This window comes from Stegostoma tigrinum, chromosome 29, assembly GCF_030684315.1.
Source record: "Stegostoma tigrinum isolate sSteTig4 chromosome 29, sSteTig4.hap1, whole genome shotgun sequence".
Lineage (NCBI taxonomy): Eukaryota > Metazoa > Chordata > Chondrichthyes > Orectolobiformes > Stegostomatidae > Stegostoma > Stegostoma tigrinum.
Window position 1 is genome coordinate 39,062,402 of NC_081382.1, and position 22,301 is coordinate 39,084,702.

General features: G+C 41.2%; 2 protein-coding genes across 20 annotated transcripts in view; one reads left to right on the top strand and one right to left on the bottom strand.

The window, feature by feature from the left end:
* The window catches only part of gpsm1b (G protein signaling modulator 1b), a 233,111-nt gene extending 216,323 nt beyond the window's left edge, over window positions 1-16,788 (top strand). For all 15 annotated transcript variants that reach the window (XM_048559204.2, XM_048559205.2, XM_048559206.2 and 12 more), the window contains 3 exons: window positions 11,518-11,677; window positions 12,853-13,073; window positions 13,904-16,788. In XM_048559204.2, coding sequence (XP_048415161.1) covers window positions 11,518-11,677; window positions 12,853-13,073; window positions 13,904-14,086 — 564 coding nt within the window. In that variant the 3' untranslated portion in view covers window positions 14,087-16,788. The remainder of the gene's footprint in view (window positions 1-11,517; window positions 11,678-12,852; window positions 13,074-13,903) is intronic.
* LOC125465559 (uncharacterized) overlaps window positions 1-22,301 on the bottom strand; it is a 120,816-nt gene that overhangs the window by 67,770 nt on the left and 30,745 nt on the right. For all 5 annotated transcript variants that reach the window (XM_048559218.2, XM_048559217.2, XM_048559222.2 and 2 more), the window contains 2 exons: window positions 3,844-4,054; window positions 3,631-3,701 (listed from right to left, as the gene is read on the bottom strand). Coding sequence is in view for 1 of the 5 variants with exons in the window: in XM_048559222.2 (XP_048415179.1) it covers window positions 4,043-4,054 (12 nt within the window). In the remaining 4 variants the exon portion in view is untranslated. The remainder of the gene's footprint in view (window positions 1-3,630; window positions 3,702-3,843; window positions 4,055-22,301) is intronic.

A 22,301-nucleotide genomic window follows, 5' to 3' on the forward strand; every position in this document is an offset into this window, starting at 1 on the left:
AATACTTTTACTTATGTGCTCTCTCTTTGCATTTATTGTGTTTTTTAAATGCTTGTTACTCCTTTATGGTCCTGTTTTCCTTTGCAGCAAGTTTCTTCTTGCTGTTACACCTTCCACAGGCATGTTTTATAGCTGCTTTATAGCTGCTTTATCTCTGCTTTATATTTCTAGAGTTGCATTAGTTTTCACAAGGCAGAAAGGGGGCCATAGGCTATGGCTGGTGGTTGCTGACATTTATTATACATGTCACATGCTTGCTCTGCCCTTAATTGAATCATAGAATCCCTACAGTGAGGCAAGAAACCATTTGGCCCATCGAGTCTGCCTTCTGAAGGGCATTTTGCCCACACTCAGGCCTCCCACCCGTAAACCTATAATCAAACTAAATTTCACACCATTAGATTATGGGAGGAAACTGTAGCATATGATGGCATCTCAAGCAGACACCGGGGAGAACATGCAAATGCCACACAGACACAGTCACCAAAGGCTGTAATTGTATCTGGGTCCCTGGTGCAGTGAGGCAGCAGTGCTAGCCACTGTGCCACCTATCCATGAGTTCACTGTATCCACCACGCCAACACCACAAAAGCATCTTTATTACTATCTGTTTGGTTGCCTCTGTCTCACTTTGTCAGCTTAATGCTCAATTCAGATGAAGGTTCTGCAATCCCAGTTCATTGTGTGTTTAGAACATAGAACATAGAACACAGTACAGCACAGAACAGGCCCTTCAGCCCACAATGTTGTGCCGACCATTGATCCTCATGTATGCACCCTCAAATTTCTGTGACCATATACATGTCCAGCAGTCTCTTAAATGACCCCAATGACCTTGCTTCCACAACTGCTGCTGGCAACGCATTCCATGCTCTCACAACTCTCTGCGTAAGAGTTTGATGATTTAAATTCCTTCATCAGTTTAAAATCCGAAAGAACTGCAGACGGTGTAAATCAAGAACAAAAATGGATGTTGCTGGAAAAACTCAGTAGCTCTGACAGCATCTGTGAAGAAGAAAAAAATCAGAGTTAACGTTTCAGGTCCGCTGGGTTGTGAGGAAGGGTCACCAGACCCGAAACGTTAACTCTGATTTTTCTTCACTGATGCTGTCAGACCTGCTGAGCTTTTCTGGCAACTTTGGTCCTACAGAAGCTTAGTTGCCTGTGCAGCATACTTAAAAGTGATGATTTCTATTTGGTTCTGAATCCGAGTATTGGGCTTACAAATGTTTTCATGCAATGATTTTTCCTGCTTTAGGTGCAAAGATTGGAACTTATTTTTGCAGTTACTGTTATCTTATGGAGGTCACTTATTAATAGCTTAGATTTTGTCTTTATGAGAGCAACTGTGAAAATAGACTGTAGGAGTAAAATTACTGTGGATTCTGGAATCTGTACTGAAAACAAAGACACTGGAAATCATAGCAGGTGGGGCAGCATCCATGGAGAGAAAGCAAGCTAATGTTTCGAGCTGTGATGACTCTAAAGGGCTTTGATGAAGAGTCATCTAGACTGACTCATTAGCTTGCACTCTCTCCATGAATGTTGCCCTACCCACTGTGATTTCCAAGGTTTTTTGGTTTTCTGCGAGAATAGATTCCTGCTCTCCGTCACCACTTCCTATGCAATTAAGAGTGCACAATAAATGCTGACCTGCCCAGTGACATATTCCATGTATAATCATGTATTTCATTTGATAGTGGACGTGTTGGCACATTGAGCATCCATTCTGAAAGGGTAGTAGAAGACTGTGTTTTTCCCTCAGAATCTCCCTCCTGCAACTGTCCGTACCTTAACTGCTCTGGAACTGACAGGACGTCCAGCTTGGGAATCAGTAGTACTGATACAGTAGTACTCCCAACCTTCTGCAGGATGAACAAAACTTCCTTACAAGGCATTTTTTTTAGAAGAACATCTTACATTAGAAAATTTCAATTTGGTTAGTTCTTGATTTTTGCTGCAGAATAATTTTATTTTGTCTTCACTGGGCAATCTTCCCCTGACAGAATCCATTTCACAAAATGTCTGCGCTGTTCTCATGCATTCCACTGAGCTGTTAAACTTTTTTCAAACTAAGACAGTGAAATTTATTTTTATACAGTTCCGGCACCGAAGGAGTAGCTATGCAACAGACTAATTGCAGCATGAAAGAACTGTTCACATTATCCCATTGTGAAAATTCATGCCTTTGTTCAGCCACCTCTTTAAATATTCCAGAGTGTCAGGCTTGAGCAGATACATTCTCTCCAAATGAAGGTAAACTCTTGCTGAAGGTTCTTGGTGTAGTCCGTTCCTTTTTAGGACTTTGTTTTTTGTTCAAGTTCTGTTTCGTTCCAGTTGTTAAGAATGTTACGAGCCTTCACTTTCTCCCCTGGATTTGGATGTTATGCATGACTAATCATCACCTCGTAAAACTGTAAGCTTTCAGGTGCAAACGAACTATTTGCCAACCCTGGTCGTGTTCCACCCGTTGTGTCTGTCATCCCGCTCAGTCAGATTTGCCATCCAGGAGTCATCAAAAATTGTGCCGAGCATATCCCACTTGCAGCAGCTGTGGGTCAGGCGTCTGATCCTAATCTGAAGATAGTGTGAGTACGCGGTTTGTGTGTAAGGTGAAGACCAGTTGTGAGCAGCTCAGTTTTTGTCAGTGCAGTCACCAGAGGCTGTCTCCTACTGCACGTGGCTCTTCAGCCAGTCGCAGCTGCCCGCAGCTGTAGACTGGTGAGTGGTGACGGATGTCAGGTCGTGAACAGATGATTGTTGTTGCCTTTTCATTCAGTTTCTGTAAATGTGGGCAGTGCTTAGCAAATTTTGTTCTATAGAAACCGGCTGTAAACCTGCAGGGATGTGCAGGCTTGGTGGATCAGCCATGATAAATGTGGGGTCACAGGATGCTGTAGGATCTGGGTCTGGGTGGGATATTCTTCAGAGGGTTGGTGTGGATTCAATGGACCAAATGGCCTCCTTCCATACCGTAGGGCTTCTGTGAATCTATGTAAATTGTTGCACCCATTCCTTGGATGAGTAAGCAGTTTACTCCACTTTTTAGATCTTGAACAGCTGGGCTGTTGCAACATATTCAACCCTATTGCATTTTGATGTAAAGTATGTAGATCTCCCGACTATTCAGCTAGTTGTATTTGCATTGAAAATTCAGCATGGAGGGGAGACCATTCAAGCTATCATACCTCTTCTGGTTCTTTTGAAAGAACTGTCCAGCAAATTCCTTTCCTTATGGCCATGTGGAATTTTCCCCCTCAATTATTTATCTAATTCCCATTTACTGTTGAACCTGCTTCCACCAGCCTTTCAGACAATATATTCCAGATCATCATATGTTTTATGGCATAAAAATAATTTCCTGTCACTAGCTGTGTCTCTGGTTCTTTGACAATGCTTGTGCATCTTAGAATTTTGAAAAAAACTGTTAAAAAGTCAGTAAATGGTTTAAGTTGGTATTAAAACAAAAACGGCCAGTGGGTAAATGAGGACGATGAAATTAAATGGCAAGTTGCAAACTGGAAGGTACTCCTTGAAGGACAGTGAAAGCAGATTCAATAGTGACTTTCAAAGGAAAACTGGGTTTCTACTTCAAAAGGGGCAACAAAAATGCAAGGCCATGGGACTTACTGTGATTGTTGTCTCAGTGAACAGAGGGTCAAATTGCCTTCTTTTCTGCTGAATAGTTCTAGGGTTGGCATCTGCAGTGAAAATTAAAAAAAAGCTTTTAAAACATTCCATGTTATTTGGCTTTAGAGAGAGAGATGGAGACCAGGAGAAGAGATAAGTAAACAATTTGGTATTTAATGAAGGGTCTGACCCAACACAAACTAGTATTTTTACCTTCCAAACACTGACTGCATTGCAAGCTGTTTCACCATTTTCGTCTCCTTGTTTGTTGCAACTGTTATGATTTACATCAGCGTCCGATAAGTCTGAAGAGAGAATCCAACTTGGGCACAGAATTTTAGGATCTTTCCTCCGTCTTATTATAGAATTTGTGAGCATCAGGTTATTTTGAGGCAGGGAATGCGGGTCAGTACTATCTGCAGTTCTGTTCATAAGATATAAAAGCAGAAATAGACAATTCAGCTCATTGAATCTGCTGCACCATTTAATGAGAACGTGGCTTATCTGAGAATCCTCAACTCCACTTTCTTATGTTTTTCTATAACTCTTGAATTCTTTACCAATTTTAAAAATCTCAGCCCTGAATATATTTAACAACTCACCTTCAACAGCCATCTGCAGTAAAAACTTTCCACAGACTTACTAACACTACATCCTCATCTCTGTCCTAAACTCTCCCAAAAGGGGAAACGATGGTTCCACATCTACTCCATTAAGCCCCCTAAAAATTTTACTTGTTTTAATGAGATCACTTCTCAGTCTTCTAAACTCCAATGAGTACAAGCCTGAACTACTCAACCCCTGTTCATAAGAGAGTCCCTATATATCTCTCATCAACATAGTGAACCTTATCTGGACTGTGTCCAATGCCAGTATATTTTTCTTTAGATAATGGACTCAAAAACTGTTCACCATATTCCTGCTCTGGTCTAATTAGTGCCTTATTTTGTTTTAGCAAAATCTTCCTACTTTTGTTTCAATCCCTTTGAAAGGCCAACATTCCATCTGCATTCCCTATTACCTGAACTTGGATACTAGGTTTCTGTGATTCGTGAAAGACTGCAGAAAGCTGCAGAATCATTCTCCATTTAAATAGCATTCAGCTCCTCCGTTCTTCCTGCCAAAATGCATAACCTTACATTTCTCCTCATCGTGTTCCATCTGTCAAGTTTTTACTCACTCACTCAAGTGTCCGTATTCCTCTGCAAACTCTTGAGTCATCCTCTCAACTTGCCTTCCCGTCTATTTTAGTGTTGTCTGCAAACTTGGCAATTGTATTTGCACTTAGCTCATTCAAGTCATTAATATATTTTGTAAATAACTGGCCTAAACACTGATCGCTGTGGCACACTACTAGTAACAGATTGCCAGCCTGAAAATGCCCCACTTATCTCTGTCTTCTATCAGTTAGCCAACCTTCTCTTCATGTTAAACCACTACCAACACCATCAGCTCTTATCTCATTGAGTAGCCTAATGTGTGAAAACTTTATAGAATGCCTTCTGAAAATCCAAATATATTACATACACTCTTTCCCCATTGTCTATCCCGTCTGTCACCTCCACAAAGAATTCTCATAAATTTGTCAGGCCTGATTTTCCCTTTATGAAGCCATTCTGACTCATTGACATAGGTGAGTTCATATTATTCTGCCAAATAATTGTTTATTACAGTCCAGAGAATTCACCTGATGCCCACCTGAATTACTTAAACCCTGACTATTAGGGATCCAGGAGTAGTAACTCATCACAACTTCTGTTCCTTGCACTCAGGATTTACTGTTGTTCTCCTGTAAAGTGATTAAAACTGTATATGATAAAGAATAGCAGGACACATACATTTACTTGTGAACTGTGAGCCACTGCAGGCATTCGGTTTATAAACAGACTATTTTTTAAATGAGATATGAATGTAAAATATTTCTTGCAAACCTTTACATGATATCCTATTAAACTATAAACCACAAAAGCCATGCGATGGCAAATAAACAAAGAAAATGCCATTAAATATTTTTAAAGCTGTTGTCAGGCAGATAATGTGCCTTCACCCTTATATAAGCCAAATTCACTACCACTTATGTGTAATGCACAGTTAGGAGCAGTCTTAGTAGAACACTCCCTGTGGATCCTTCATCCAACCCAGAAGCTTCCTTTTTAATTTAAAAAAAAATCTGAAATGGGGGTGGGGTGTGGCAGTGCGAGACAAGTAACCGAACAAATGTCTGCAGAAAAAAATGTTGAAGTTCCGAGTGATCTCGAATCTTTGGGAAGAGCGTGTTCCATTCCTTTGGGTGAAAATGCTCCAAACAGTTTTACATCCAAGTGGCCTCATTCTAATTTAAGGATGTGCTCTTGAAGAACCTTATTCCATTTTCAGAGATACGTTTCACACTTCCCATTACTCAGTGGGAAGAAAAGGCACATTTCTGTAGCATCTGTCTTAACTGCTGCAAAACCCAAGGCACTTTGCAGCCAATAGATTACTTTGCAGCATAATCACCATTGTAACATAAGTGACAGCCAGCTTGTGAACAGAAAGTTCCCACAAAAAGCAACATGATCTGTTACCATGATGTTTATTGACGGACTGATATTGACCTGGACACCACCTCTTTGAAAGGGTGCCCTGAAACCTTCTGGCATCCACCTCAGGGCAGAAGGGTACTCAGTTTAGTGTCCCAGCTAAACTACAACTCTAATAGTTCAGCACTGGAATGTCAGACTTAAATTTTGAGCTTCATTGCTCGAGTCCACAACCTTGTATTCCAGAGATCAGTACGCTACCTGCTGAGCCACAGCAGAAGAGTCAAAAATGTACATACCTTAATTTCAATAAAGAGTATGTAAGCAGCTACATTTGAAAGTTGTAAAGGAAACAGAGTGGCACAGTGGCTCGGTGGTTGGCCACTACTGCCTCACTGTGCCAAGGACCCTGGTTTTATTTCATCCTCAGGCCACGGTCTGTATGGAGTTTGCATATTCTCCCCATGTCTGCATGGGTTTCCTCCGGGTGCTCCGGTTTCCTCCCACAGCCCAAAAATGTGCAGGTTAAGTAGATTGGCGATACGAAGTTGCCCATAGTGTCTAAGTGGATTAGCTATGGGAGACAGAGTTACAGGGATAAGGTTGGGTCTGCGTAGAATGCTGTTCATGGGTTGGTGTAAACTTGATGGGCTGAATGGCCTGCTCCTACACTGTAGGGATTCAGTGAAATTGTTTCAGTTATTGCGTGGCAAATCAAGACTACTATGTAATAAAGAATTTTTGTTGCATCTTTTGTAACCTCGGGATGTTCTGAAGTGCTTTGCAACCAATGAAGCATGCTTGAAGTGTAGCTATTGTTGTATTGGCAGAAACAGGGCCGCCACCACACTGAGCAAGCTCACATAAATGGTCATGAAAGAATGACCAGATAATTTGTTTTTATCTATATTGGCCTGCTTTTCCATGTTTGATGTTTGCCACTGAAAGCCAAAACTTGCACGTAAGTTGGAGCTTGTTGCCTTTACTACAAAAGCAGTAGAAAATCTAAACTGGCAGATCCTGGTACCATTCAGGTATCTTAAGTATGCTCTCTCATTCAGTAAGATTATAGTTGATCAGCTTCTCCAAGCCAGGGGAAACATTTTCTCAATATCTACACTGTCAAATCTGCACGCCTTACTCATAATCTGACCTGTTTCAAAAAGCCCAACCATCTTCATCTGCTTTATTAATGATCCTCCCTCATAAGGTTGGAAGTGGAAATGTTCACTGTGAAACCATCAATGTTCAGCATCATTTGCCATGACTCAGGTACTGAAGCAACCCATGTTCAAATGCAGCAAGACATGGACAATATCAAGCTATAACCAGACAAGTAGCAAGCAACACTGCCTGGCACTTGTGTAACATGAATGACCATCTCCAACGAGAGAATATTTAACCACCAGAAGAATTAATAGCGTTATCATCACTGAATCAAGGGAAGGGAGATGGCCCTTGTGGTATTATCGCTGGACCGTTAATTCAGAGGCCTAGGTAATGTTCCAGGGATCCGGGTTCGAATCCTGCCAAGGCAGACGGTGGAATTTGAATTTAATGAAAAAAATCTGGAATAAAGAGTCTATTGACGATTGTCAGAAAATCCCATCTGCCCTTTAAGGAAGGAAACTGCCATTCTTACGTGGTCTGGCCTACATGTGACTCCAGGCCCACAGCATTGGGCTTGACTCTTAACTGCCCTCTAGGCAATTAGGGATGGGCAATAAATGTTGGTCTAACTGGTGATGGTTTCATCCCATGAACAAATTTTAAAAAGACTATCAATATCATGCACCAGAAACTGAATTAAACTAGTCATTCTAAGTACAAAAAAGTCACTCATCCATTCCTGTCACTGGGACAAAACCCTGGAACTCTATCCTTCTAGCACTGTGGGTGTCCCTACACCACAGGAGTTGCAGCAGTTCAAGATGACAGCTCATCACCACCTTGAGGGCAATTATACATGGGCAATAAATGCAATGACACCCGCATCACTTAAATGAATATTTTTAAAAATTCCTCTAAACCCCAGACAGTTTAGATCCGTTTTTGAAGATAGAACACTACAGTGCAGTACAGGCCCTTCGGCCCTCGATGTTGTGCCGACCTGTGAAACTAAACTGAATCCCAACCTACACTATTCCATTATTATTCATATGTTTATCCAATGACCATTTAAATGCCCCTAAAGTTGGTGAGCCTTCTACTGTTGCAGGTGGGGGATTCTGCGCCCTTGCTACTCTCTGAGTAAAGAACCTACCTCTGGTATCTGTCTTATGTCTATCGTCCCTCAATTTAAAGCTATACCCCCTCATGCTAGCCTTCTCCATTAGAGGAAAAAGGCTCTCATTGTCCATCCTATCTAATCCTCTGATCATCTTGTATGTCTCTAATAGGTCACCTCTTAAAACAGCCTCAAGTCCCTCAGCCTTTCCTCATAAGACCTTCCCTCCATACCAGGCAACATCCTGGTATATCGCCTCTGCACCCTTTCCAATGCTTCCACATCCTTTCTGTAATGCGGCAACCGGAACTGTACACAATACTCCAAGTGCGGCCGCACCAGAGTTTTGTACAGCTGTAACATGACTTCATGGTTCCGAAACTCAGTCTGTCTACCAATAAAACCTAACACAGTATGCCTTCATAACAACCCTGTCAACCTGGGTGGCAACTTTCAGGGATCTATGCACATGGACACCAAGATCTCTCTGCTCATCCACACTACCAAGAAAATTGCCATTAGTTCAGTATTCTGTCTTCTTGTTCCTCCTTCGAAAGTGAATCACCTCATGCTTTTCCGCATTAAACTCCATTAGCCACCTCTCAGCCCATCTCTGCAGCTTATCTATGTCCCTCTGTAACCTGTAACCTGCAACATCCTTCTGCACTATCCACAACTCCACCGACTTTAGTGTCATCTGCAAATTTACTAACCCGTCCTTCTACGCCCTCATCCAGGTCATTTATAAAAATGACAAACAGCAGTGGCCCCAAAACACATCCTTGCTGTACACCACTAGTAATTTTGCTCAATCTCTCTTTAATATGTTCTCATTTCGCCAAGCATCAATCTAATAAACCTTCATTCCATTCCTTTCAGGCACCAATATCCTTAGATTGGTCAAGTGGTCACTTTTGGCACAGTATTATTCTTTCATCTTTACTATTAGATTCTGTGTTGTTTCCATGTGTTTAATGAGTGTCCGTGTTGAATTGTAGCTGGGAGCATTTGTTACTGAGCTGACTAACTGACGTATGATGCAGACAGGGTATAATGAGGTCTGCCTGTAAAAAGTATTGATTTTTTTTCAGGAAAGTGCTACTCCTGCTCTGTCAGCTCTCTGCAGTTAAGTGCACACCATCTGTACACGAGTGCAATGTCAAATCACTGGACATTTTAAATGGCTGTTGTGTTTGAAGCAAGCACAAAATTTGCAGAGATAGGCACTGCCGATGCATGAGAATCTGAGATAACAAGGTGTGAAGCTGGATGAACACCACAGGCCAAGCAGCATCAGAGAAGCAGGAAAGCTTGACGTTTTGGGTCGGGACCCTTCTTCAAAATTTGCAACTTAATTATTGCAGCTACTCCAGTTTTTATTAGGTTGTTTCTAATGCTCAAGACACCACTTCCATACAATAACACATTTATTGTGGGATAAGAAATCAAACTGAGGCTCCACCCTCCCCTCGACAGCAAAAAAAATGTAAGAGATCCTGCTGTAAATCAGCAGCAAAGTTCACCTGTGTCCTGGGCCAATATCTATTTCCTTCTATCAACAACACTACAAGAAATGATCTGTTCATTCTGCTGTTCATAGGATAGTATTGGGCAAAATCTGGCTACAGGTTTTTTGTAATTGCTACACTTTAAAAAGAACCTAATTGGCTGCAAAACACAGATTGCAAAAGCCACTTTTGAAAAGTGCCAGTTCTTTCTTTCAAATCTGCAAGTTGCCAGGCTGACTGATGTGTCTGCTACATTGTATGCTGAAAAAGAATTCAAATAACCAGTATTTTCAGCCCGCTCAAACTCTTTACATTATTTAATGATTTGGTAGAGGAAATGGATGACTGCTATTACCCTACCATCTCCAGCTTTTTTTAAATTTGTTCATGAAATGTGGGTATTGTCAGATGGGCAGGCATTTATCGCCGAAGGGCATTTAAAAGTTAGTCGCATTGCTGTGAGTCTGGAGTCACATGTATGCCAGGTAAAGATAGCAGATTTCCTTGACCGAAGGACATTAGTGAATTAAATTAGTTTTTATGACAATCTATAATTGCTACAGAGGCACAGTCAGACTAGCCTTTCAATTACAGAGTTTTATTGAGTTCAGTCTTTGCTATGGTAGGAATTCAAACCCATGTCCCTCGAGCAAAAGCCTGGGTTTCTGGATTACTAGCCCAGTGATATTACCATAATGCCACTGCAATGTAACATTTCAGTTCACAGGGTCAGTTTACTCAGTTGCCAGAAGGCTGTCTGGTAGTCAATTCCAAACGTTCATAACAACTGGTTTCTTATTTGTAAATAGCTGACCCCATATTAGATCATCAGACCTAGGAGCTGAAGTGAGCTATTCAGCCCATTGCAACTGCTCCACCATTCAATGAGATTATGCCTGATCTGTTAATTCTTAACTCAAATTTTCTGCTTTTCTCTACTACCCTTGATTGCTTTACCTTATTAAAAATCTGTTTCCTTCAGCCTTTAATTTACTTCACTACTTAAAACTCTTAATGAATTCCAAGATTCATGACCCTCTAAGAGAAGAAATTCCTCACCATGTCTGCTCTAACTGTGCAGCCTCTTACTCCGAGATTATGCCGTCTGGTCCTAAATATTCCCACAAAGGGAAACAACCTCTCCTCACCTATCCTGCCAAGTTCCCTTACATACCGTATGTTTCAGTAAGGTTCACCCTCGTATTCTGAGTCAGTGACCACTTGTTATAGTGTCTCCAGCCGGACAAAATATCATCTCAGCATATGTGGCTCAAGACTTTTTAAAACATTTTTCAATTAGATCATCCCAAATTCTCCTAAACACCAAGAACTGTACTCAATCATGTCCTCAATGAAGAATTTGCTCATTCCAGGAATGGGTCTTGTGAGCCCACAGAACTAGTACATCTGCAATTTGATAAGGAGACCCAAACTGCAAAGAGAGCAGCTGTTCCACTGACTAGCCAGGGGTGAGATATTGTATAAATAGTTAAGATCTTCATTCAGTTCAGATTTAATTGGCTAACTAATCTTCATATTCTGTTATTTCTTTTACATTCAGAGATTTATTAGGTATTTTACACTTTATTAAATAGGTGTTGATCAAGCTTTTTAATTTAAATTTGCGTAGAAAGTAAACAGAGATACTTCAGATGAAGAATGCTTCTTTGATCTACTGAGCCGTTTCCAAAGTAATCGTATGGATGATCAGCGTTGTACATTTGAAGAACGTCAAAATGGCACGGCAGGGAGTACATCACCCCCTGTGTCTCCCCTGCGGGACAGAATATGTGAGTATATAGCAAGGCAAAGAAAGAACTGCACATGGTCTGGGAAATATCTTTTTAATTTTTTATATTATTCGTTAGTCGGATGTGAGCGTCACCAGCAAGGCAAGTTTTTGTAGCCCATTCCTCATTGCACAGAGGTTAGTTAAAAGTTAACTGCATCCCTGTGTCTGTAGTCACATGTCCAGGTAAGGACAGTAGATTTCCTTCCCCGAAGGATGTTAGTGAAGCGGATGGGTTTTTACAATGGACAGTGGCTGCCATTTGGACTGGCTTGTTGTTTATTCCAATTTGAAGTTGTGTTCAGTTTTCTCCCTTCCCCACCCCATGTTTGACCATATCTAGCAGCTTATTTTTCACATCCTGTTTTGCGAGTGGTCACTGAGAGGTTCTAATCAGAATTGGAATTATTTTCCATGAGGAAAAAGAAAAGAAATTCAGCACACTGGCTACTTTTCAATTGAAATAGAATGAGACGGTTGAAGTCTGAGCGTCTGCGCAATATCCGCGTAGAATCTTCAACATGCACATTCTGACCAACCAGACGGGCACTGAGAAAAGCCCACTGTTCACATTGTGAGCGAAACAAAGACTGTGAGATGCAGAATTAATGGGAGCGTGATCTTGCGCGTCCAGCTGTCTTAATCTTTGCTCCTTCCTTCAGCAAGATGCAACCAAATCTTTGAGTTTGTGGCTACGTTTCTGGTATAAGCCAGTGGTAAAATTTAAATTGCTGATCCATGCAGTTGAAGTAATCATGAAATTAGCTGGTATGTGATTGTCAGAAGTTAGATGTGGTATTACAAAATCACAGACAAACAAACAAAAGGTGAAGGAGGGCCTCCCCTCCTGCCAGGATTGGGGACATCACACAAATGGCAGCACGATAATCATGAGATAATCTGTTTTTAGTGGTGTTGTTTGAAAGGGAAGTATTGGCTGGGACTGCAGGGACATTTCCCCTTCTCTTCCTTGATTGCTGTAATTGAATCTTTTACATCCAACTGAGAAAACAATGCCTTGGTTTAGCGTCTTCTCCAAGAAGTGGCATTGAAAAATATCCGGGCTGTTTTTCATTCAGAGAATAGCACCAACCCTGATTAACCAAAGTTGTTGTACTTTACAGGCAGTTGCTGTTTTGCTGCTGATTTTATTTTTCTCCACCCTCTGTGTTGCAGCTCAGGCTTCACTGATTGCATCCCCACAGACAGAGGAATTTTTTGACTTGATAGCCAGTTCTCAGAGCCGCAGGTTAGACGATCAGCGAGCCAGCGTGGGCAACTTGCCTGGACTGAGGATCACGCATAACAACAGCCAGATGGTGATGGGACATCTGCGACCTGATGGAGATCCTCAGGAACCCGGAGATGAATTTTTCAACATGTTAATGAAATGTCAGGTAAGTGCTGCGAGGAATATGTCTCTCTCAAAGCAAAACCCACATTTTACCAATAGTGTGCTGAAATGCTTGAATATATTAAAATGACCAGGGCTTGACAGGTAATGACAGTAAAATTAAATGAAATTAGTTGAGGAGCATAAATCAGAGCACAATAGTAAAATGAAGGAGTGGCAGTCCATAGGAATCCATGTTTGGACCACTGCTCTTTTTGCTATATATTAGCAGCCTGGCCCATTCCTGTTCCTATAGTCTTCTCCCTCTCAACCTTTTCCTCGAGACTTTCCCTATCCTTGTTGATTTGATCACATTTCCCCCACTTACAATCTCAATCAAATCCTGACTTTACTCAGAATCACTGTAGAGGTAATGTAGAAGTGGGCCATTCAGCCCCTTGTATCTCATTAAGTCTCCGAACAAACAATGCACTTCCTGCCACTCCTCTGCCTTGTCCCCATGAGTGTACAGGATCTTTCTTTTCAGATAGGTTCATTCAAGAAGGAATTAGATTACTACCTTCTCTACAGTCCAGATCTTAACTACTCACTCCTCAAAAGGTTGCTGCTAAGCTCCGTTGTTGCTTCTGCCCAGTTACTTTAAATCTATGCCCTCTCAACCTTGATTCCTTCCACTGGTGGGAATAATTTCCCCCGGCTTACTCTGACCAGGTTCCCTCATGAATTTTGAGTAGCTTTATAAAATCTCCTCAACCTTCAAAGAAAATAGTCATAAGCTTTCCCCATCTGTCTACACTCCCATTCAGTTAAAGTGATCCAACACACCCCTCACTCTCGACTGCAGGATTATCAGGTTTTTCTCCTATCTCGCAGTCATCCAGGATAGACGATCAGAGATGTGCCCCTCCCAGCCCAGGGCCAAGAGGACCCACTGTCCCTGATGAGGACTTCTTTAGCCTAATCCAGCGAGTGCAAGCCAAGCGCATGGATGAGCAGCGTGTCGACCTTCCTTCGAACCGTGAAGGTCTGGAACAGACCAGACCAAGTTCCAGCTGAGCATTGCTTCGCCAATAGACTTGTAAACAAGCCGGACTAATTGTGCAGATCTGTGTGCCTGCTAACACTGAGCAGCAACTGAGGCTGAAAGCTGCCCGAATGACCCCTCGAGAGACCACGATGCAGCTTCGAAAGAGTTGCCAAGGAGGTGATTTGCTTCTCTTTGAACTAATACTCCTCACACCCAACACACCAAAATAGGAGCATTTTTTCCCAAGTCGTACAAAAATCATACCTACAGGAGATAGAGCGACACAAGCACAGTGTTTGGTTATTGTTTAAAGTAATGGTATTGAATGAATGTAAAACAGCTGGTACTATAAAAAATAATCTGAAGTCACATACTGATACCACATATACAAGTCACTCATAACACACGTAGTACAGACAAATCTAAGATCACAGGCGTATATACAGAAACACTAGAGACACTTGGAGAATAATTTCCTTTGATGATCCACAGTGCAATCTTAGGTGAATATGTTGTTTACTATCTTATTGAATGAGTCTGGTTGCCATTAGTTTCTTTGGGGAGGTTTAAATTAAAAAATAAAGAATTTAAAATTCCAAAGAATCTTAAGATCAAACCATTTGGAAATTTTTGGGGATGAGTACGGCCCTTCTTATTTCCTGGATTTTGAGTGCTATCTCGCACTACTTCCTGCTGTTTGCAAAAGGCCAAAATGCAGATTATGTATTTCATTATACAGGCTGATGCAGCCATATTTCACATGGATCAATCTTAAAAGGATGTGGACAGCACCACAGAAGTTTTAACTGGAGAAATCTGAATGCGTAGCCAATTTCATTCAGAAACAGGAGGTGCTTGTTCATTAATGGTACTGCAGAGGGTCGCATGCTTAAATCAAAAGGGACATTAAGTTAATTGAAGATTTCCACACTTGATCAGGCGAGGAATAAATAACAATGGGGTACTAATAGAAATGAAACTTCAGTTTCTGCAGTAGGATGCTGGGATGCAACTGCTAAACAATTTCATATGGAATTCCTTCCTCTGCTGTTGTAAAAAGAACTATTTCAAAGAATACAGGCTGACGACACCTGAAATACTGGACTAAGCAGCTTAATACAAAGAGGCTGCATTTCACAATGTGTACAACTTAAACATAACTAAAACTTGAAATGTAATGTTTGCCATTTATTGTTTAATGATCATTCTTCTATCTTTCCACAAACCTTTTTTTAAAAAGTGTAAATAAGAACCACAAGGGAACTACTCTAAAGCAGTCCTAAATTATTTGTAAGCTCTTTAAACATGGTGACTCCCTGCAATTTTCTAATAACAGAACCTAAATTGAGAGAAATGGTGGAATATACAGCCTGTACAATTACATATGCTCATGGTTTCAATTTTCCAACTCCTTTCTTCCAAACCTAAATTTTGCTTTTGTTTGAAAGACCGCATCTTCCTGCTTCATCATCAGTTCCCTACATCTTATACAAAGAAACAAACTAGAAACAGAAAAAGGTCATTTGTCCAAAGCCTGCTCCATCATCCTTCTATAAATACAGTCATGGCTGATGATATTGTGGCTTCAACTTCACGTTCTCTGCTACACCTGACAATGGCACATTGTCAGTGTTAGTCATAAGCTGTTTAAACTGTAAGGGACTCTGCATTTAGTGTGATTCTTTAAATGGTTCCATTGAAATAAAGTTTCCAAGTCACTATTTATAATCCAGGTGCTTTGTATAATTAACTTTTTAAAAGTAGCTTTATAAAATCAAGCCAGTAAAACAAGGCTACATCCTGGGGAGTCCCAAACTAAGTATTTCCCCCCACGCCACCCACCAAATCAGGTGCCACTGCACTATTCCGAAAAAAGCAGGTAAGTTCTGACTGACATATAACCCCCCCCCCAACTAACATTAGAACAGATTAGGAACAAAAAGGATCTGTCCATTTATCCCTTCATGTCTGTTTGCATACTCATAGTCAATCTGCAGCCTTATTCCACGTACCTACCTTTTGTCCCACATCCTTTAATAGCTTTTGTTAAAAGTCCATCAGTCTCTATTTTAACAATTGGTCCATCATCTAATCACAAAGGATGCTACGTAAATGTGAGTTCTTATCCTTCAGCTTTTTATTGTTTCAGTTATTTCTGCAGAATGTGTGTACAGGTGGGAGGAAGATGTGTGTATGTGTCTAGTCTGCTGATATAACGTGCTTCTGTACTAATCATTATTTTTGAATATTGTGAGAGAGAGAGACATAAATAACCTCTGGTACAGAATTTCCTTTTGCAGCGTTTGTAATGTTTGTGTTTTCTATGCATATAAATAAAGTGGTGCCCTACTCACTACTGTGACAACAGTAGATCAAAAGAAGTACAAAAAAAAGTTAGTTATTTTCGCTAGCTTAAAAAAATTCAGTTATTTTATGGTGTAAATTTTTTTTAGAAATGCTCATGTAGACTTTGACATCGAGCTGCAGTTCCAAGGTGTATTTTATGCTGTCCCTTGTAATAATTCAAACATTAAAACCCTGTTCAGTACATTATTTTTTTCAAACACTGCCAGTACATAATGCTTTGATTTTAAAAAGTGTTTTAAAAAAAAATTCAAACCTTTCTGTAAATAAGAGCCTCATTTTACCTAAGAGATGCAAGTCAAGTGGACTGCAATGTATTAAATTTTACACAAGGTTATAATAAAAATACAAACTGCGTACCAACTTCTAGGTGACTACATCCAGTATTACTAATCATCGTTCATTTTCTCTCCCTCTTCCCTGAGCACCACACCTTGTGAACAAACTGTACGTATAGAATGGTATGTATTTATAAAGCTTTGAACACCACAAAATTCAGTGCACTACTAAACAAGTCATCGAAAACATGCTAACAAGAGCGATTGTCCACCTTCAAAATTCTGTATCACTGGTCATGGGTTCTGTTGGTCCTTGGATTGTTAGCTCAATCATACGTTGGCAGATGTTCCCAGGAAGTCAAATTAGTCTTTGGCCTTGAAATCACAAGCATTCCTTTCCCATACTTCCACTTACCTACAAATATTTTCAAAGAAATGACTGAGGATTGTAACAGTGCCTTTTGGATTGAACATTAAACTAAGGCCCCATCTGCCCCTTCAGATGTGCATGCAATACACCCTGCAGCACAGAGTCCTCACTAATAGCGTGGCCTAGAATTCTCTTTCAATCAACATCACAAATTAACAAGTATTTTGCTTTTTACTCATACTGCTGTAAGTGGAAACTTGCTGAACATAAATTGGCTATCATATTTCCTACACCGAGTCATACAAATGTGCAGCATGGAAACAGAACCTTCGGTTCAACTAGTCCATGCTGACTAGATATCCTAAATAACTCAAATCCCATTTGGCCTATATCCCTCTAAACCCTTCTTACCCATATACTCATCGAGATGTCTCCTAAAATGTTGTAATTGTACCAGCCTCCACCACATCCTCTGGCGGGTCATTCCATCCACGCACCATCCTCTGTGTGGAATAACTTGCCCTTGGGTCCCTTTTATAGCTTTCCCCTCTCACCTTAAACCTATGTCCTGTAGTATTGGACTCCCCTACCCAAGGGAAAAGACCTTGTCTCTGCCCCTAATGATTTTATAAACTTCTTTAAAGGTCACCCCTCAGCCTCTTTATAAAGAGGACTCTAAAAAGAGAGCACAACTCTCAATGGTATGGAGTCATATGGTGACAGTGGCATGTTTTATTTCTTCCCAGTGTGTCCCTGTAAAGTATTGTGCCTGCAAGGGTGGTGGAAGCGCACACAAAGGAAGTAGTTTCTTGAATAAGTTGAAAGAGCCAGTACAGGCCTGTGGGGCCAAATGGCCATCTTCTATGCCTCACGATTATGTCTCTCAGTTCTGGCCAATAGCCAACTTCAGTTCCAGACCGAAAGTTGATTCAAAAGCTGCGGGAAGTGGTTAGCTTACTAGAAGAGAAAACCAAACACAAGAAGCAAGAGTATGGTTTGTGGCACGGTGGTAGTGCCCTTATCTTTGGGTTAGGAAGGCCACCTGCCCTGGGAGGTGTCAGAACAGGGTGATTTGAATAACTGTAACCTGGAGATCACTGTCCTGGGAACCAGAGAAGAAGAGATTGTCTTTGATCAGGTAACATATTTGAATGACGTAGAGACTCCATTCCTGCAGTCAACTGAAACAAGCGCATTACAAACATCACTGGGATACTTGCACATGCTGGATTGTAAACTACAGCTGTTTTTCTTTTCCAGTGACATAATCTCTCAAATGTGTACAGAATGCAAAGCAATTTCTGCAATATTGAATGAATGTATCACCATTTTGCTAAGTTTATTTTGAATCTCACTATAAAATGCAAACATAAAATTAAAAATCATTGCATTATTTTTGTTCTGATAATTCTGCATTTAAAATAAACTGTACAACAGCAAAATCAAAAGGAAACCAAATATCACAAAGACCATATCAAATTGCTTTCTTAATACAAAACTAGACCCCAGAGACCATCCAGTATAGGAAAACAATCCTAAAATATGGTGATTGGAGGGAGTATTGAGATAACAATTTCATAGTATGTCCTACCATTCCAATATCAGATTCAGTTGACTGCAAAAATTATGCCTTTCTGATTGATACAGTGGCTCACTGGTTAACATTGCTACCTCAAAGTGCCAGAGGTTCATTCTACCCTCAGGCAAGTGTGCAAACTCCACACAGACATTCTCCCAGAGTGTGTTGGTATCCTCCCACAATCCAAAACTGTGCAAGTTAGGTGGACTGGCCATGCTAAATTGCTCAGTGTCCAGGAATGTGCAGGTTAGGTGCATTAGCCACATGAAATGCTGGGTGGCAGGGATGCTGCGAAGGTTGGTATGGACTTGATGAGCCGAGTGACCTACCTCCACACTGTAGGGATTCTATGAATGGTTTCTGTCCTAGTTGCTTGTGGGTAGAGGGAACCCCCACCCACCCACCCACCCACCCCGAGTAAGGCATAATCTCACTGAATCACAGAAACCTACACAGTGTGGAAACAAGTCATTGGGCCCAACAAGTCCACAGTGCCCCTCAAAGAACGTTCCACCCAGACCCTTTCTCGCACCTCTGCATTTCCCATATCTAACCCACCTAATCTGAACATCCCTAGACACAATGGGCAATTTAGCATGACCAATCCACCTACACCGCACATCTCTGGATTGTGGGAGGAAACCGGAGCATCTGGAGGACACAGTTGCCCAAGGGTGGAATTGAACCCAGGTCCCTGACGCTGTGAGGCAGCAGTGCTAACCAGTGAGCCACCATGCCACTCCTCACCTCTTGCTGCGTGCCTAAGTGCAGTTGAGATGAGCAAAATGGTAGGGCTGGATCCTCTTTGCACCAACTGGCAGTGCCTACTCCTTCCTCACCTGAAGGTGACCAGAGGCTGGTGTGGTCGAGGATGTATGGAATTAATAGTGAAGGGAACAGGGGAGCAATAAAAGTTCCATAACAGCATTACGGATTTAATGCAGTTAAACACAGCAAAATGCTATGTTGCCTATCATCATCAGAAAACAGTGAATCCATTGGTACAGCTGATGGCTGTTCAGCAACTCAAACTACCAATTTTGCCATGCAAATATTTGCCAAGTAATGCAGATCAATCATGAAATCACTTGACAAATCCAGCCAGACTCATTCATTCACAAAAATAGATCTTACCAAAAAATATGCATCACATATAAAAAAACCTAGCAATCATCCAACATGTCAATCATCGCATTGGAGAACACTGGCTACGCTTGATCTATGTCTGATGTGCTTGGGCTCAGCTGGGCCCATCCAAAATGATCTGCTGGGTTATTGCTTATTTCTCAAAAAGTGTTAAGATTGTTCAGTTTCAAAGAACCTCAAAGACAGAGTAATCAAGAGGCGGCACAGGATAATGAACAAACAAGTAACTATTCGGATTCATGCTAACAGATAGCAACCACCTGCCTGCCTCCTCTATGAGTTTATTGACATTGTGTGTAGGGAGGTTGGAAAGTGCATTAGACTGCATCAAGAACTGAGGTTTGCCAGAGAGAATATCTAACGCAATAAAGACATTATTTAAATAAAATCCCCTGGCACTTTAGAGGATCATTGTGAAAGAAAATTTGACAACATACTGCTTAGGGAAACATTTGGACAGATGACTAAAGGCTTGGTCAAAGGAGCAGGTTTGAAGGAGAAAAGTGAGGTAGAGATAATAGGAAGGAAAGCCAGAGATTGGGGCCTAGCCAACTGAAGGCATTGCCAATGATGAAGGACTCACAATTCATAAGAGGCCAGAATTATAAGAGAACAAATATCTGGAAGACTGTTGGGCTGCAGTAATTAGAGACAGGGAGGAGATTAGAAAATAGGGATGAAAGTTCTTAAAATCAAGATGTTGCCTGACAGGGAGCCAATGTAGGCCAGTGAGCAAAGGCCAAAGAATAGGGCTTGCTGTGAGCTGTAACAAGGGTAGCAAAGTTTTGGGTGACCTCAAGTTTATGGAGTGCAGAATGTAAAGACAAGTCAGGAGTACATTGGAACAGAAGTAGCTAAAGCATGAATTTAAAAATTCAGAAGAGTTGAGGTGGTGTCAGCAATGGCCAACATTATGGAGGCAAAAATAGGCTGTCTCAGTGAAGCCAAGAGCAGAACTTGCCTCAGAATCTAACATGAAATCAAGGCTGCAATAATTAATCTCAAGACAGTTCCTAGGAAAGGAAGATGGGAGCAGAGCAGAGAAATTGTGTAGTAAAGCAGGTATATTAATGGTATGTTCCACTGCAAAATCCAATTTTAAATTGATTTTACTGAACATTTACATTTAAAAACATTTTCTTGTAAATACACCTTATTTTTCTTCAGTGCTCAGAACTTTAATGAGAAGCAAGAACTGAAAGACATGGAGGTTTATACATACACAAATCTTTGCAAGTGGCAGAACAATCTAACAAGGCTAATAAGGAGATCCACATGCTCCTGAGATTGATCAAAACAAATACCACAGCAAAGAAATAATGCTAAAATCTTTTTATAAAAGCACTGGTTAGGTTTCAGCTCTAGGACCATTTCAGGGCCCCACGTTAAGCAGGATTGTAGAGGGTGCAGAAGCAGTTTGCTAAAATCGTACTAGTGATTAGGGATTGTATTTTATGTGTTGAGTATCGAGATCTCTTTTTGGTGCTGAGGAGGTTATAGGGAGGGCAGTGTTCAAAATCATAAAAAAGGTTTTAGGAATAAAGAAACAGCTTCCATACAAGACAGTCAGTAACCAAAGTTAAAATAATACTTTAAAATAATTGACAGCTGATGAGCAGAATTTTTTTTTAAATGTAAATGAGTTATGATGTTCTGGAATGCACTGCTTGAAAAGGTTGGTGCAAACAGATTGAACAGTAACTTCCAAATGGGAATTGAACAGAAACGTGAAGTGAAGATAAGCTACAATGTAATGGGCCCTAACTAGGGCAGCACGGTGGATCAGCGGTTAGCACTGCTGCCTCGCAACGCCAGGGACTCAGGTTCAATTCTACCCTCTGGTGACAGTGCAGGGTTTGCATATTCTGCCCGTGTCTGCATGGGTTTCCTCCAGGTGCTCCAGCTTCCTCCCACAGTTCAAAGATGCACAGGTTAGGTGGATTGGCCATGCTAAAATGCCCCTAGTATTTAGGGACCTGTAGTTGGGTGGATTAGCCATGAGAAAAGCAGGCTGCCATGGCATGGGGGTAGATCTGGATAAGATGCTCTTTGGAAGGGGAGTGTGCACTTGATGGGCTGAATCGCCAGCTTCTACACTGTAGGGATTTTAGGATTCTAACTGGACAGCAACTTCAAAACAGCCTTCCAATGTACTGTGACTTCACACTAAATCACCATGCATAAGGTTCCTGTACCTTGGCCACACCACAGTGCTGCAAGTTTGTGAATACTTTGAATCCGAATCCAGCTCACACTGTCTCTTTGTACTCAGGTACTCAATGGCTCACTTTGTGCAAAGCTAAAGCACAGACTAAACCACCTGCCTATTTAATGAGACAAGTTACCAAAATACTGACCACGCACCCAAGTCAGTTCAGTCACTGCCCCATACTATCGTCACCACCTGCAAGATCCCCTCCAAGCTACACACCACCCTGACTTGAAAATCTAGAGTCCTGCCCTAACAGCACTGCTCATGTGCTTATATAAGGACAGTTCAAGAAGTC